Source organism: Cygnus olor, chromosome 21 (assembly GCF_009769625.2).
Source record: "Cygnus olor isolate bCygOlo1 chromosome 21, bCygOlo1.pri.v2, whole genome shotgun sequence".
Taxonomy (NCBI): Eukaryota; Metazoa; Chordata; class Aves; order Anseriformes; family Anatidae; genus Cygnus; species Cygnus olor.
In genome coordinates, this window is record NC_049189.1 from 7261626 (window position 1) to 7279641 (window position 18016).

General features: G+C 41.6%; 1 protein-coding gene across 2 annotated transcripts in view; it reads left to right on the forward strand.

Moving 5' to 3' along the window:
- Positions 1–18016, forward strand: part of CAPZB (capping actin protein of muscle Z-line subunit beta) — a 63464-nt gene that overhangs the window by 43123 nt on the left and 2325 nt on the right. For both annotated transcript variants that reach the window (XM_040533986.1, XM_040533985.1), the window contains exons 5-8: positions 6170–6311; positions 6835–6951; positions 15017–15082; positions 16704–16780. In XM_040533986.1, the coding sequence (XP_040389920.1) occupies positions 6170–6311; positions 6835–6951; positions 15017–15082; positions 16704–16780 (402 nt within the window). The remainder of the gene's footprint in view (positions 1–6169; positions 6312–6834; positions 6952–15016; positions 15083–16703; positions 16781–18016) is intronic.

Sequence of the window (18016 nt, forward strand, 5' to 3'; positions counted from 1 at the left end):
ACATCTGTGTTTGTACTTAGAAATTAACTTCTGTCACAAATGCATGGTGTTCTAATGACGGAAATTTGAAGACTAGAGTAAGAACTAGTCCTAGCCATCTTGCAGCATACCTGATAAATGCATATTTGAAGGAAGAAGTCTCTCACACGAAATCTGTAGCCTGTGCAGACTTTGGCACGCGTAGTACATGACACGAGAGGCTGTTGCTGCTGTTTTTTCCCCTCCTACCCATATTTGAATCGTAGCTGGCAGCATCTAAAATGTGTCAGACCGTTGGGTGATGAAACTGTGGGCTGTCTCTGCAGAACGTGCTGGTCGAATGGATGCGTGTGAGTGAGAGACTTGGTAGCTGTTGGTGGTTCCTTGTACGTAATGAACTGGTTACGCATTTGGCCACGTTACAAAGTGACCCATTGTCTTCGTTATTAGGCGTCTAATGGAACTGTTTCTAGGTGCCTTCTCAAGAAGGATTTGGTCATTAGGTTCCATCTGCCAAGAGCAATTGGGTGGTAAGGAAAATGTGAGCAATACAGTGTTGTGTTTTGTTTTAATAATGAGAGGTACCAGAAAACACAAAATCTGAGGTTCTGGAAGATATTTAGCCTTCAGGATCCCATTGTTTGGAGACTGTTTTCCTTCCATGCAGAGTTCCTACACTTCACAACTCTGCTTCACAGTTTGAGTCATCCCACCACAGTCCAGATGTGTGCTTTTAAGTACAAGTGGCATTGAAGTTACACATACCTAACGAGATTGGTATGTGTGCTCCAGGGATTTTTGCACCTGTGTATGCTGGAAAGAATTTCTGTAAAATACCTGTACAGAGTCCATGGGCATACTTTGGGCTGTGTTCATAAACGGTGGTGAAAAACAGCTGCTCTGAATACACAAACATTTTACCTTCTTCCTTGTAAGTATTTAGGTAACATTCTTAAAGCATTATACAGTTACACTCCTGGGACCAGAGAAGGGGAGAGAGAGGAACTTGAAATCATCTGTATTCAGTGGGAGAAGAGTTACGTCCTGGTGTGTTGCTGGTACCAACCTGCCCTTTTTAGTAAAGAACAGGCGCTCAAGCCTCATTACTAGAAAGCTGGGCACAGGCAGTGAAGTCATTTACTGACAACTCTGATCTCTTGATGTTGTCCTAAAGACTTTTCTCCCCTTTCTTTGAGCTACAAGGCTGCAGGTGATTTGAATAAACACCTTAGCAATGTTTTGGGCTTGGTAGGGAGTGGGTTGCTAAAATTTCCTGCTTCCTTCATGTTTGTGTTGGTTTGAAATTATGGGGTACAAGCACTGGGGGAGAATTGTACCAAGTCATTTGCCATTAGTGTTGTCTGTTTTTATAATAGTTGAAGTGTCTGCTTCCTCAGTTCATCTTTCAGGTAATGTCTGGTTGCTGTTAGACACTAGCTTCTCTGGTTGTGACTTTGATCATTGTCACTATAGTAAAAACATTTGTAGGGTGAATGCTCAATATTTTCCTCTGGGGCAGATTTTTTTTCAGACAGGTTTCTTGGAAGAAATTGATGTAAATGGAGACACTTCCCTTTCTGTGCTGAACTTCTGTAGTTGGAAAAGGTATCTGTGCAACGTTGAGGGGGGAATTTATATATACACACACACACACACACACACACACACATATATATATAAAATACATATTTTGCTGCTTTGCAAGAGCCAATTTGAAACACTGCAACTCTTTTGAAGATCTGCGTGGCCCTTCTGAGATTCCAGGTATGGGTACTTTGGCATCAGGGTTTTGTGTGCTGCGAGAGTCATAAGCCAGATAGAAAAACCCACCCACTGTCTTTGGCTCTCCGTTCCTTACTGGAAAATACACAAGTGTTTTTATGGATGAGTGATTTGGTTCTAGAGTGTAATTGAGAGTCATAGCTTGTTTTTATTGCTGTGTGGTGGAAACTTATTTTCTCAGCGTACAGTCCAATGTTCATTTATAAGGCTTCTGAGAAATAGAATGCTATTGGGAAGGTTGTGGTGTATTTTCTGATCTGTTATTTAGCGGTAAAACAAAATGATTAATCTGTCCTCCTTTACTGAGGTATCTGCTGGAAGCTGGGGATTTCCTCCCCTGATAGCTCCCTCTTGAAGTTATGGCTTTGTTCTGGCCACGGTCTTTTCTGTTTCAGCCTGGTTACAGCTCAAGTTCCTTAAACAAGTTTCCATCCTGTCTCTCCACCCGCTTAAACTTCAAACAGTTCATAAAGCTTTGAATCACTCTTAGCTTAAATATTTTCTTTTATTCTTGCGTTCATAAAGTAGGTCAGTCCTGAGTGTGACATTTTTTGTATAAAACAGCTTTTTCCAGGAGTTCTGTGGTTGATGAGTAACGGATATAAAACTTAAGTGTTTGATCATGACATTAAAACTAGAATTGATTTTGAGTGGAATGCTATTCTGAATTTTGCAGAGAGAATGAGTGATTTTGTTGGGCCATATGCCACTTAACCACCTTCCTGGGCAGCTTTATAGAAAGCGGTTTTACCGGAGGTGGAAGAACACTGTCCTCGGAGCAGACAGATGTAGTTTGGCAGCGTAACCTTTAGATTGTTGATCAAGGGCCATGCCTGGCTCATGACAACCATGAGACTTTTTTTTCTTGTTCCTCTAACAAACTTCTGCCTGTAGGTAAACGCAGGGTCTGTCCCCCTTGTGCTCTGCGCAAGAAAGAGATCTGTGCTCTTCTGCAGAAGAGGACCAATAGCTTTGCTTTGAATTGCCATCCTTTGAAAATGGCTTACCCTTTGGGGATGGTTCTGAGGTACCCCGTTACGAACCGTAGTTTTCCTTCCACATCGGATCTCTTGCCCATCTTAGAAGTGTCTGATGATTGCCTTACGTTCAGCCTTGGATACTTTGGGAGAGAACTCAAGCTCTTTAGAAGACAGAGATGTGCCACTGAAAAATGGGAGGGTAACATACCAAAAACATGCATATCAAGAACAGGGGATCAAATACAATTCTGTTCCATCCAGGAACTGGGGGGAGCTTTCAAAGTGTTCTGCTGCAACTACTGCCTCTGATTTTGGTGGGTGTGCGCTCTGGTTTGCCCATCCGTTTCCATCACAGAGAGGGTATCTGTTTATGCCTTCCAGGAACTTTTTCCAAGCTGATTCTCTCTCATACTTGGATTTTAGTAAGGGCTGATATTTATTTTTTTTTCATCTATGGTGAAGGGGTTTCTTGGAGATAGTCTGGCATTGCAACAAATCCAAGTTCGAGTGTAGATTTAAATTCCTAACAATAAGTCTGTCATACAGGTTTTCTTTATGTAGCAGCCAATTAACCTGTATTACTTCTTAATTTTTCTTGAAGAAAACAGGTTTCAAGTAATGCTCCCCTCTTCAAACATGGCTTTCATGGGATTAGATAGTCTTCAGAAAATCCCACTTCAGTACCTTTTAGTTGCTGCATGCAGGTAAAATCTAATGTTGTGATCTATTCTATATATTTTCTCCCCGTGAAGAATGAGTGAGGTTTTGGAATTATTATGTATTGGTGGAACACAGAGGAGGCTCTGGCTAATATTTATCCCGGCATGCCATGGATTCATAATGGTTCAATCACTGGCATTGTTGTTTGAGTCTCAAAATACTGATCTGGCTATGTCAAAGCAACTTTATTGAAATTGCATGTTAGTATTTAAAACAATATTAATACTATATTTGATTCATTAAATATACAAAGGCAAGTTAAAGCATTTCCATGTGTGCACTGTTAGTTCTGGCAGGAGGTTCTTCAGATGGTTTTATGTGGTTTCAGACAACATTTTAGCACATTCTTAAAATACCCACAAAAGCCTTTATGTAAAATCTCATAAAGGTGAACCACATAAAAATGATTTTTTCCTGTTTCATGTCATTCGGATCAAAGTACAGTAGGTAAGAATAAATTTCCCAAAACCTTGTTTCAGTCCCTGTCTTAATTAATGTTTCGTGCTCATAGCAAGCTCATAAAGTGTGTAATAGGGGAAACTGTCTGTACACACTGTAATATTCTCAGTGACTTCTCAGTTCTTTTTAAATGAAATCACTTATTCTTTATATGAATACTTCAAGCAAACTTCCTCTGGAAATGGACAGTGCGTTGTGCTCTCTAGTCTTTGAGTCAAACTGATCAAACTGTTCTTCTGTCAAAGGAAGCATCAGTCAGGCTGGAGCTCAGCTTTGCTGAGGGACTGAAATTCCTGTTAACTGCGTTAAACAAAATCCATTTGCGAATTCCCCAGGGGGATGTGGTGTTTGTTGGTTTGTTAGGTTTAAGTTGCCTGCTAGAAGTCTGGCTTTAGCATGCCTGTGGAGCTAAGGGCTTTCCTTTGATGGCGTGCTATCGGTGGCCTAACAAATATCACAGGGCAGTGCTGTGTATGGTTGTTTCTTAAATGCCTGGTCTGAGCTTGTTGGTGACTAGCAGTAGTCAACCACTGAAAATAAAACGATGTGTGATGAGTTAATATGAAGTTGTATACACTCCTTGGGACAGCATTGATTTTGATACAGGCATGAATGCATGCTATTGAGGAGAATCAGGGTTGTTCTAGTGACTCTCTGCCTTAAAAAATATATATATATATACCTAACCCATCTGTAAATGCAGAGAAAAAGTTCAAAGCTACATATGCTATTTGCAATACCTTCCTGATATCTTTTCTCCTGGCTTGTGGAAAAGGATGCGTTAGCGTCCCTGAATCTGCAGCACTTCAAGCTAAGACAAAGTCCAAAATGCACAGTAAATCAAATCTTACGTGCCATTATTAACTGTCAGGATCGTGTTTAGAAAGGAGGGGAACATGAAGACGGGAGGCTTCAACAAGTTTTTCATGTTGGCGATGAGCGATGCTATCCTTTCTTGCTGAGGAGGAGAAACATGCAGTCACTTGCACATCTTTGTGATTGTGCCACTCGTGCCAGTGAGGGGCAGGAACATGGAGCTGCTTAATCTGCAGGACTCTTGCCCAGTTTAGCTGCTGGGAACTGCCTGTCACAGAAGCTCCTCGTTTCGCTGGGTGATGGGCTTTTGCTTTCCTTCAGACAATAAATTCCCAGGTGTTTTGTCTTCTTTATACACGTACTTGCAGAACACTCAGAATAAAAATCATCTGACTACTAAAACTTCTTGTCATTCATCTGTGTTTGCCGAAGCTGCCTCTCCTTTCCTTAACCTTTCACCAGAGGTGGTGATTCTGTGCAGCGTTAAGTTCATCAATGAGATCTACGAGTTGTGTGCCATGACAAGTATTCCCTCTTGTGTGATGCTCATTATGGCTCTTTGATAACTTGAGAATGGAGACGGTTGTTAAATGCGGTAGGTTACGGTTTCATTTTTCTAGAAGCCAAATTTGTTTTCTTGTGCATCACCCTTCCTACAGCCTTGGGTTGTTTACCATTATTTTAAAGTGTCTTTCATCTAGCACGTAAGGAGCTTGGCAGTAGTGCTATAAAGGAATTGAGTTCTGCAGATGTCATTGTTTTGTTAGTTTTCTAAAAATGTACTTTGTACTACCAGAAACCTTGAGATTTAGGTGGCTTCTGTCGTCTACTGCATCTGAGGCTGGAATAATATGTGAACCTAGACAGCATCCCTTCTTTTCTAAGAACTTTGGTTTTTGATTCAGTTCCACTTGGAATAAATCAATAAGTCAGCTTCACACAAAATCTTGAGACACCAGCATAAAGCCACTTACTTGCTCCCTTCTGTCTTAATTAGCAGACTTTGTTGTAAAGAACTTCCAGCCTTGCCCAATAGCAGGAGAAAAGGTGGGGGGGAAAGAAAACCAACTGTAAAATAAAGTCTTACTCTCAGCCTACTTTGTAGCTTGTGTTTTCACCAGCTGTTACATTTAATTGGAATGTAATTAAAGAGGAGTTGTTTGCTCAAATACTGTAGAAATGCATAGCTAGCTTTGTTTCTCAGTAGACTTTTATTCTCCTTTAGAGAAACATACAGTTTTTTTGTAATTAAAATGTGTATTATAAGATGATATGAACTGCTGTGTTTCTAGGTATCTAACTATTGAGAGAATGCTGTCTTACAATCAAAAATCTTTGGTAGGATGTAAAGATTCTGCGTATTTATTATTATTATTTGACTCTGACTTAGATGTTGTTTACTTTTAACATACCTATTGGATTGCATCCTGCAGGTATTTTGAAGGTGGAGTCTCCTCTGTCTACCTCTGGGATCTGGATCATGGTTTTGCTGGTGTGATCCTCATTAAGAAAGCTGGAGATGGATCAAAGAAGATTAAGGGATGCTGGGATTCCATCCACGTGGTGGAGGTTCAGGTACAGCCTCTGGGGCAGCTGATATTCCTAAGTGAAAACAAAACGCAGTTAATTCCAGACAGTTAACGAGCACAGGTGTTCCACTGAACAATACAATATTGTGTTAGGGGCTGTAAACTTTCTTTCCCATGTTAATTTTTGAAAATTCCCTGAAGCAATTTGGATAGAGATAAGTCAGGGCTGTAATCAAAAAGAATCCCAGAAGAATTGAAAGTATGTTACTTTCTCTGTGTGTGATTTTGAGATTATTTTTTTTAAAATGTAAAGGTCTACAGATAAATATCACTAATTAGGTAATAAAAACAAGGTAATGGGAGGTTAAATTGCTCTAGCTAGATTTGCTTTTGGAAAATTGTAGAAAGGTGCATGCTTGCAATTGTTTTTCAGAAATAGACTGTGCTCTGTAAGTGCACTTAAATGTATCTCTGCTGTTGCACATGCAATCTCTGGGGCCAGCCACCTTTTAGTTTTTGGAGGGGTTTTAATCTTTTGTCTTTCCTTTTTCTTCTCCTTCCACTTCTAGGAGAAATCCAGTGGCCGTACTGCTCATTACAAGCTGACCTCCACAGTGATGCTGTGGTTGCAGACTAATAAAACTGGTTCTGGTACCATGAACCTTGGCGGGAGCCTTACCAGACAGGTAGGTGTGTATATTGCACTGGAATACCCTACAGCCCCACAGCATGCCTTTCCTTATTTATTTATCCAGTAGCCTCAGCTGGGAACAAAAAGTTTATTTTGTGAGGTGTTGTATAAACATCTGTTTTCCTGCTTCATATGCAGTCCAGTGAAGCAGTTAATCTGCAATTGTGTGATTACCAGGAAGCCCCTTGAACTCTGCTTGATGGCAGAATAGCTTTCAATTAGAAATACAAAATATTCAGTAGGAGCTAAGATTCTCTTTTAAGTCTTGGTTATGTGTTTGATACTCCTAAACTTTTATACTTCTGCATGCATTGTCTGGACAGATCATTTTATCTTTAAGATTTGCCCCACTTCATTACTAGAAAATTCCAAAAGGATTATAAAAACATAACACCTCTTTTTTAAAAAAAAAAAAAAAAAGCAACGTAGGCCACTGTGACCAGACCTGTATTTTGCATAGACCCTAGGATTCTTCTGTTCTTAGACTTCCAAGTATCTTTTAGTATCCTTCTTTAGTATTTTTCCTCGTGCTGTACCAGGACAATGATTTAAATAAATAAATATTTTCTGGTCATTTTTTTTTGTGCCAGTTCTAATTGCTTAGACTTCTTCTTGAGAAAGCCATTTTTCAGAGAGAAGGTGCCACACTGATGACCGTTCAGGCAGTGCTGCTATCTTAGGTCTGCCAGGTCTTGCCTGTCAGAGCCTGACTTCACTGGCTGAAAGTGCTTCTGCCCCAGCCACCTGCCCAAAGGGTGCTGTCTCTTCATGGCATGCTGCTGATGAATTGGGGTTGCTTGAGATCTGGACTGTGGAAGTCAGTGACTCAAGAAGAGTAATAAACTCTGGGGGACAGGAGGCGTATTGTAGGGGTGTGAGTGACTAGAGAGATTGGCAGTTGCTAAGACTCCTTTATGAGACTTCCCAGGGCAGACCGTTGGTTTCGATACAAAGGACAATGCGGACTCTGTTAAACAGTCTATGTTTTTGTACAGGTTTGAGGCAGGTGAAGGAACAAAGGATCGGTGATGGCAGAGAGAGGAACTGAATTGTATTAGCGTTGCAGTCACAGAAGCTTGCCCCAGACCTAGGTGATTTTTCTTTCAACGTTGTTGATTTACAAAAGAGGCTGCTGCAAAAGCAAGAGGGGAGAAAAAGGCGTCTGGAGACAGTTTTGAGCATTGCGTACTCTTTTAAAATGCTTGCAGTACTTACACCCAAGTTATGGTGACCCGGACAAATATTTAATCACAGGCCTTCCTAATACTTTAAATCATAGCTGTGAAGTGGATGCCAAGGGCTTGACTCTAGCCATGGCCTTATGGTGGGTGAGAGCTTTGCCAAAAAAAACAAGAGTCTGTTGAGAATAGGTGTCCTCAGTACACCTTGGCCTGGACTGCTAGGCCTTGTTTTGTTTGACTTTCACTCTCTTAGCTTTAGTGGGGAGATTCATGCTTCTGCCGTCGTTTTAACAGTAGACCATTTAATTCATATGTGATGCATTAAAGCAGGGGCCTGCTTCCAATGTAAGTAACCATAAAGAAGCCACTGGGGTAATGATGCACTGCTTCTGCACAAACAAAGGAAACTTAAAATCTGAAATTCAGCTTTGGGCTGGAGATATTCTGCTTTGCAGATGCCATAGTAGGCTTAACGGGACAGGCTTCGTCAGGATCCAGCACAGAAAACGAGATCTTCATCATGCCTTGAGGTGTGCTATGTGAGAAGGAGCTGTTTGTCCTGAGCCGCTTATTTGGCTGTGGCTGGACTAAACTCCTGAGTGCCAGGCTTTTGTTTTTTGTGCTGTAAAATCAGTTTGCCCCATTACCTAGGGACAGCAGGTTTTGTTTGTACTTTTTGATGGGCTTTTTATACAGTCTGCAGTGAATTTAGGCAATGAAAGTAGCTTTAAGTTCTCTCTTGAATGGCATGTTACTGTTTAACTTTGACAATATCGGTAATCTGTTGTTCTAAGCATAATTTTGAGATAGTTTTGTCTGTGGCAAATTGTTCGTGTTTTTGGTAAACTCAGCATTTAAGGTACTTGACCACCTTTGATCCTAAAATGTGAATAGCAGATGTCCTTATATTTCAGTGGAAGCTTTTGAAGTGTTCACAAGCTTTGTAATATCCTGGCTTATAAACTGATGGCAAAGAGATCCTGGCTTATAAACTGATGGCAGAGAGAACCTTTCAATGCTGGGAAAGGCAAGGCTGTTGAGAGCCATTACTTTGAAATCAGTTTTGCCTCATAGCTGCAAATCGGGTATTTTCAAGTGTTGACTGGAATGATTAACTTGGTGGCCAGGAGCAGGCGCAAAGGAACAGCTAATGGCATGCCTCCTAATTCACCACCTCTGGCAACTACAAAGAGCTGGGCATGTCTCACACTGAAATGCTATGGGGAGCCTTTGCAACTTATGAAAACACTTGCTCAGTAATTCCCCTTCCTAATGTCTGCGGATTACACTTGGTGCAAGTGATCAAGCAGTCCTGTTTGTTCTGTAGATGGGCAGCACAGTAAAATGGGCAGCACAGTAGTGTGGCAGAACTGAATCTAGAAGAGCCTGAGACATTCTCTGCTGTCATTTCGTATTGTTGAAACGTTGTTGCCCCACATCAGACGCAAATATACCTCTGTTTTGGTTTTAATTTTTGTTGTCTTTATCAAGACAGTTTGGAAAAACTTGTCTTTGCATTTCCATCCCAAACTCCTGTTAGTAGAAGGCTCCTGCTATAAGGGTATTCCAAATGTTGCATTGAATTCCTAAGAATATCTTTTTTTTTTCTCTCTCTCTCTGTCCAAGGCACCGTGTATTTCAGTGTTCTTACGCCTGGCTTGGGGCCATGGGATGTTATGTTCTGGGTAGATATTACTTAGAAGTCATTTCCCTCTCCTATGTCTACGTTAGTGTCATACAGTGAGAACTGATGCATTTCTTCCAATTTGCTAAACTGCTACTTCTCAGCGGTTTTGCCAACGCAGTTCTTCAAGTGCTGCTGTAGGAGCTGGGATATCTACACGGTTGTCCCTTTGTCTTTGTTTATAATTGGAAAGTAACTGTACGAGCATTTTACATTTGTAAGTAGGCAGAATAGGGAAAGAGAAGAAGAGACATGAGAGACTGAGTGAGGAGCTGACCTGTTTTAGGAAGTTGAACATCTCCTTCGTGTAGCTTTAAATCTACTTGACTTAGTGGTTTTCAAATGAGAACTTAAGGCTTTTTCTTTATCCATTCAGTTATGTAAAGGTATTTATGACAGTTGGAGTGTAGACTAACTGAAATGAAATGTAATGTCATGTTCTGAACAGTTTTGGATTTTTGGTTTTGGTTAAAATGTGAGATTCAAATACTGTCCCGATCAAATACAGAAATGTGTGTACATGTACACACACAACTCAAAAATGTATATTGTGCTATAAATTTATTTACTTAATTTATTTACATACAGAATTGGTTTATATGTATGTACAAACTTCTATATTGAGAGGGTGAGAGATTCTTAGCCAGCTCTGTGCATGTGGGATCTATAGCACATAATTTCTCTGAAAACATAGGGAGAATTACAGCCCCAGTGACATCTTCACATTGGACATCGCATTAGTTCCTTATTGAAGGAGCCCTTTTGTATGGGAGAACACTTTTTTTTGCCTGGTGAAGACTTTGTTGTTATCTTTAGCAATATGTGGTGGTGTTACATGCTGCGTCTATATTTAGGTATGTAGCCATCTCAGTTTGACTACAAATGACATTAGAGAAGAAATTTTTGGTGCAACTGGAAGGCTAAAGCTATATTTTGTTCCCTCCTCTTGCTATGGTCCTCCCCAAAAAGGCAAGAAAAATCAGATAGAGATGTTCTATTTTTACAGTTGTCTAAACAAGGGTGCTCTTCCAGGCAGTCAGTGTTCTGGAGACAAGCCTGGATGCTTTTCAAGAGAGCTCGGAGCTGAAGCACCACAGGCCAGGATGGAGGAAGTAACTCTCAACGCACATCCGATACTGGCAGGCTTCAGTAAATACAAGGGCTGAGGCTGGAATTTGGATAGGGAAAGAGTGATCAGCATGTTATGTGCTGTCTGCGTCATCGAAGGGGCTGCAGATTGAAGTGCTGTACATCTGAGAGGAAAGGATAGGACGCGCTACCTTCAGTTTACAAAAAGGAGCAATGCTTACAGGGAAATGAAGAATGCCAGCAGCTTTTCAGGTACCTTGCACGTTCTGCAATGGCTGCAGGTAACTCCCACCCGCCTCCTGATTCAAGACAGATGCCTGGCAGATGATTCTCTCTCTCTGTCTGACAGACGTTAAGGTCCTGTCCTCTTTGTAGCGTATATTGGAATTACTCATTTGCCACGGCACTGTACTGCTTTGGCTGAGCTTTGTGGTTTCGTTAGGCTGCATTTTTATTTAAAGTAAGAGCAGTCATATGGTCCTGTTTCACTTTATGCAAAGTAGCTGTAGCCTTCCAGCTTCCTGGCAAATAGTCAAAACTGCACTTTGCTGGTCAGATTCCTAGAGCCCCCTCCTTAAAAACCAAGACTAACAGGTGCCTTTCTGAGATCTCATAGCATACAAAGAACCCCTGTGTGTTTCCGAAGCCAGGATGAACATTGTGAGGAGGTGCCAGTTTGCTGAGGAAGAGGTTGGCTCAAAACGTATAGTTTATTTACATCTAGAGGTGTGTGGGAAGGAGAGGATATAAAGTTGTAAGGGAAATGAAGTCTGGGATTTCAGATTAAAGCAGTACAGATGTGTGTTGATTTTCATGCTTGAAATACTCTGTAGCAAAGGTGGAACATTTTGCAGAGCTTGGATGAAGGCTGGTCTGCTGTAATCTGAGCTTTTCCTGTGTTCAGGAAGATGTGCCCTGTGATATATTACTGCTCAATAAAGCACCAGAAGAGACGTTTTGCCATTTATCATAATAGGTAAATCCTCTGAGGCTAGTGCTCTGCAATTAGGCAAGTCATATATTTTCATCAAGCTGAGCTTTCATGTAAAGGCCTATCCCACTGACTTCCAGATGCTGTAGCAGTAAGCGGGGCGCTGGAGGAGCATGTTTCCACCAGAGGGATCTTCAAGTTGTAGCTGTCATGATCCTTACTCCCCACCCTCAGCCATTGTCCAGTCCCGTGGAGGCATTGTCTCTTTAATTGCCAAGGAGTTTTTGGGGCGCAGAGGATAGCGGAGATGTACCGAGCAGCAATCGTCCAGGAAACTGTTCCTGCTTCATGTGGCATACGGATCTTACAGAGTTTCAGTTTATATAATAACTGGTTTTAGAAAGGGAGTAGAAGAAATGAGCCAGTAGGGACTAGTGGCGTGGAGCGCTGATGTAGTATCACCGGGTCTGCTCATGGTGTTGAATGTGCAATTTGGTGAAAGGTAGGGGATATCTTTGGTTACATTGATGAGAATAAATATGCTTGAAGGCCGTGAAAGGATGAGGTTAGTTCTTGGCTGATGTGTATAAAACCGCAAGCTATGAAGAGCTCACAACCTTCATTTATCTGGTTAGAGTTTGAAATAAGTGTTGGAGAAAAAGGCCCGTTTTTGCCTCACTGATATCCAAATAATTCCACATATTTTCCACCTGGATACTTCTGTCTGCCCACTGCCTGTGGCTTGGGAGCCTTTGGCTCACGTTGGTCTGTTTGTGTTTCATTAGGGAGATTTTTCACATTGCTCTATGGCCAGAGCAGCTGTGGTTGTTGTCATCAGTTCTTCAGAGCGACAAGGTGGATGGGTTTGCTTCTTATCTTTCTACTATTTTTAGACACTTCCATGATGAACCAAAGTGTTTATCCAACTTACATTTCTCTTATTAACTCTTCTTCCAAGTAACGTTTACAGAAAGCCCAAACAGCTGCTCTGTTCTGTGCAGGAAACATCCAAAGTGACCAGCCAACCACCGAGAGCTTAACATACCCAGAAGAGTGAGTTTCCCTCTGAGTCAGACTTGTAGCAGACGGCTGGGGAAATGAGGCAAGGAAGCCAAGCAGTGTCTCTCTCAAATGGGAGAGGAGCGACTGAGCCATGTAGATTGGACTTGGCTCATTCTGGAGCATTAGGGTTTTTGGCTGAGCTCAACAGCAGATGGGGAGTGACAGTGGGAAGAGGAGCTGCTTGTTAACGTTAACTTAGAGAATGGAATTTCCCCTCCAAGCAAATTAACCCCTTTATTTAAGCAGATATAAGCTTTCTGCTTAGGACCATACAGTAATGGCCAGCGGAAGGAACCTTTAAAAATCCCAACAACTCTGCTGTTTGTATGACATGGCTGCTTACTGACTCTGAACTCCATTAAAACAGTGTCTCATAACATCTGGGCTTCTATAGCATATAAAAATGTTTCCATTCTGGCAGCAGATTTTATGGAGATATAATAATACACTTTTTGCAAAAATAATTCTATTTTCAGGTTCTGTTTCTTACCAATGAACTTAGCATGTCCAGGTGTGGAGGAGATGCAGTGGGGAGCTTGTGGAAGTAAATGACCCCCTGCCAACTCCCCTGCTGCCCTACATTCGGTCAATTTGCTGATAGTTCCCAAACTCACCGTAACTTGTGTGTATGTGTGCGTAGTTCAGATTTCTATCCTCCCTCTACTGCGACTGGATCCATTCTCCAGGCAGCATGTCTCCATTACGTGTAAACAATCTGACTATAACCTAAAGGGAAAAAAAAATAAACGTTCTTATTCTTTTTCTCTCACTCTTCTAGGTTATCTTTTGCCTTCGGGGTTCCAACTAAATTACATGCTTCCCCAAGCCTGTTAGAGACTTGGCTTATTAGAAGAAACCTGTAGCCGGTCCAGATACTTAAACTGTACCCTGAGGGAGGGATATGAACAGATGGATAAGAGAATTCAGAGGGATTAGTAAAACCCTTTGAAGACTGTTCTTCCCACTACATTTTTCTCCCAGTTTTGTTTTCGTGCCATCTCAGCACATCTTGTGCTGGTTGATGTTCCTGGGACTGACGTTCATTGCTCAACAGCTTGTCTGTGTTTAGCCAGAATTTTCATCTCAAGAACTTGGAAAGACGGTCTCTTTCCTAGCATCAGAAATTTATAGATCGTGGACAGACAGCCATGGCCTCTAGATGAACATTATGTTGGGTAAAGGCAGATGAAATCTAGAAAGTATGGCACTCTGCAGTGCCAGCTTCCAATTTTTGATCTTGGTGATGAAAACTCTCACGTAGCTTGGTACCTGCCTCCTGTCGAGGCAGTACTAAGGGTGTGGTATCATGGTATACTTAACCTTGATCCAATTCTGAATTGCTTCTACATAATGCAGTCTGCTTTACGTGTTCCCCCCCCACCCCACCCCCTCGCTTAACGCTCAGTACTTCCTTCCCCCAGCAGGCAAATGTGTGATAAGCTACTCCTCTTTTTGGTCTAAAAGGGGAAAAAAAGACTAAAATTTCTCATTCCATATACTTGCATTAAGTTAAACTATCAGCAGTCTTGCAGGTGCCTGTGATTTCCTTCTTACTGGAGGGCAAATAATGCCTAGAGTGTCTTTTGCCAGGAGGTCCTGAAAATGGAGAATGTGCCCCATGTGTGGTTGGAGATAGTATTTGAGATGAAGATGAAAAGAAACAGCTGATTTTGCAGGGATAGTTCACAGCAGTTAAACTGACAGCACCATCCTTGTGTGCATCTCATCAACAACATTGTTTTCGTATCCACATGCTGTGCTACTGTGCTGCTAGCCCTGTTCCACGTGCACTACCATAGATCTCCCGCAGTCCCCTAGTAGGTAGGGAATGACAATTTTGTAGTGCCTGTCTACATTGGGGGACTACAACAGGATTTTACTTTGATTCATGGCTTTCATTACACTGCATTCCTGTTACCAACATGTGAGGCTTTGTCTAGTTCTAGGAATTTCTCAGCATGTTACTAGTCTGTTTGCACATTGAAAGAACAGTTACTCCAGGATTTTGAGACCCATTTCTTTTATTCATTCTCTTGACGAGTAAAGCTGTTGTGCATCTGCCATCAGTAGATGCACAAGAGTGTACCAGTGGGTCTGTCTCTTTTCTTTCTAGATGGAGAAAGATGAGACTGTGAGCGACTCCTCTCCACACATAGCCAATATTGGACGCTTGGTAGAGGTAAGTGTTGTGAGGCTATCACAGCTTGAGCCTGCTGCAGGTTCTCACCCATATTTGGTCCTATGCCAAAGAACTCTGCTGTAGGCTCACTTTTGCCTTGACAAACTATTTATTTATATTGTACCAAGTCTAATGGTGTGAATGTTGCTCAGTGTTTGATGGCTCAGCATTCCTCTTAGCATTGTCTTCCAGCAGTTTGTAGATATAGAAAAGCTACTCTGCACTTTGTCTCCTGCTCAATACAGCAGTAATTGAGAAGTAATTTGAGAAGACTGAGAGGGGATCTTATCAATGTTTACAAGTATCTTAAGCGTGGGAGACAGAGGGACGTGGCCAACCTCTTTTCAGCGGTCTGTGGGGACAGGACAAGGGGCAATGGCCACAAAATGGAGCCCAGGAAGTTCCGCCCCAACATGCGAAAGAACTTCTTCCCGGTGAGGGTGACGGAGCACTGGGACAGGCTGCCCAGGGAGGTTGTGGGGTCTCCTTCTCTGGAGATGTTCAAGGCCCGTCTGGACGCCTCCCTGGGCAACCTGCTCTAGGGAACCTGCTTTGGCAGGGGGATTGGACCTGATGATCTCTGGAGGTCCCTTCCAACCCCTACAGTTCTGTGATTCTGTAAACTTCCTGTGAAACAAATGGTCCTTTCTTGAGAACTGCCTACCAATTACCTACCTCTTATTCGTTTTTACAGTCATTTTGGGGCAGAATTATTTGAAGTCTGGATGTATTTTTCAGAACTGTCCCTTTAACTCAGAGGTTCAGTGTGTATCAAGCGCTCATTAAATCCACTGGAATTATTTGTGTTAGTACTCGATTTTATGGAACCTGTTGGTCCTGTATGCTCAGCACAGTGAGTCTGAAAGATGGGATTGTGTTAGAAAGGCTTTGGTGTAGCACTAGTTTGCTGTCATTGCACTGTCATCTATGAAGATGTTTAGATTTCCTTGATTCTCATAGCCACTGTGACAAGAGAGGAGGAAATTCTCAACTGAATTAGACGATAATACATTTTTAAAGTTACTGGGAAATGAAAGAAAGGCAGATACTTTTTTTTTGATCCCTTTTCTAAGTTTTTGGCCTGAGTAAAAGTGACCTAAGAAAAGAAAGATGCTGTTTATTTGCAAATCTTTCTCTAAACTGTTTTGAAAAACAGTTTTAATGAACTGGTTACCAGCTTAAAAATTCAGAGAAACCATAAGTACAAAACTGTTGCTCTGTCAGTTATGCTAAGTGACTGAGCTGCCACTTGTAGCCTATTCAGTGCCAGGAAATCATTGAGCAAAGTTGAGGTGGAACACACTTGCCTTTTTTGCAGATCGATGCAGAAAAGTTGATAGGTGGACAGAAACTGCCCTCTTGTGGTCCAGAACATACATCCCGTGTGTGTAGCCTAGAGTAATATTAGGAGAGGACAGGAATAGAGCTACGCCTTTTTATCTTGAAGAAGACCAGAGAGACAGGGTCATACTATCTGCTGTGAGGATTAATTCGTTTACAGCATGAATCATGCTGTAGCAAGTCTTGTACATCAGGATGAATACTTAAGCTATAAAAAAGAGTAAATGCAACGGTCCTGAGAACAGCTGCAATGACTAAAGACTCGTTTCTTTTTTTCTAGGACATGGAAAACAAAATCAGAAGTACACTGAATGAGATTTATTTTGGAAAAACAAAGGACATTGTTAATGGGCTGAGGTAAGGAGCTCTCTAGCTGACCATTGGAACCCCTTTGCCTCCCTGCCATTCCCCTGTAGTGCCTGCAGCACTGTCCCCAGCTTAGCAGTGGTCCGCTTTCTTGCTGGAACTCCCCTTGCCTACCCAAAATCTTTTCATGTCCCTAGTTATTCACCTCGCTGTGCTTTGGGAACATTATTTGTTGTGTGGTGTTTAGGGACCTTGTAACTACAGGAATTTGAAGTGATGTTTAAATCCTTTGTTCCCTCACCAGGAAGAAAATAGCCCAATTAGCAACACTTGTACTGCAGAATTATTTTTAATCGGGAGTTTTATTTTTCACAGTTCTGAAAGTTGTACTTAAATTCTGACTTCTTTCTAATATATTTAAAAACAGTCAGTTGGTCCCAGAATTAAGTCATGACATTAATGGCTTGTGGTGCTTAGACTTTGTTTTAAATTCTGTCTTTCTCTCAAGCACTGCTGGTCAAGATACAGTGTACTAGAAGGGATTAAGTGAATGAGCCCCCTGTGCCTTTTTGTAGGGAAACTACTGTACTTCCCAGCCCTGCTCATGTCTGGTCAGGAATTTTGTATAGAAATCCCAAGCTGGTAGTTCTGCTTGTAGAGAAAAGCACAGAACTGTGATGCCAAATAATTTTATTTTAAACTGCAGAGAGAGCTCCCCTGCACAGTGGGACAATGTAGAATAAACAAGTGGAGCACTTATGTATACTGCTGTTCTGTCTTGTACTGAAATATGAAAAAAAAAAGTCAATAACCTCTCCTTCAGATGACAGAATAATGGTGCTAATTAAATATCTGTGCTGCCTTCAGCATGGGCAGAGGGAGTCAACAGTGTCTTGACAAAGCAGCTGCTCTTTTTTTTTTTTTTTTTTTTTTTTTTTTTCCAAATCGGAGCTTTCATAACAGGTCTCTTTTCATTTGTGGTGTGCAGGGGTTTTGCCAGGAAGCATTTATTAACATTAAAAAGAAATATGTAATGCAGTCTTTTTTCCTTGTGAACGTTGCCTTAAGTTTTGGTAATTGAATCCATTTCCTATGTCTCCCCACTGCTCAGTTTGAGTTAGGTTATTTTGTGCATCGGGGAGACGATCTGCTCAGAACCGGTAACACATACAGCATCTGGCTTTGGCTTTTCCTCTAGCCTTTTTCCTGTTTCTTCTAACTGTGTATTTACACTTATTCTTCCGAAGTGTGCTTCCAGTGGTTTCCAAAATACCAGCTCTGTGTTAC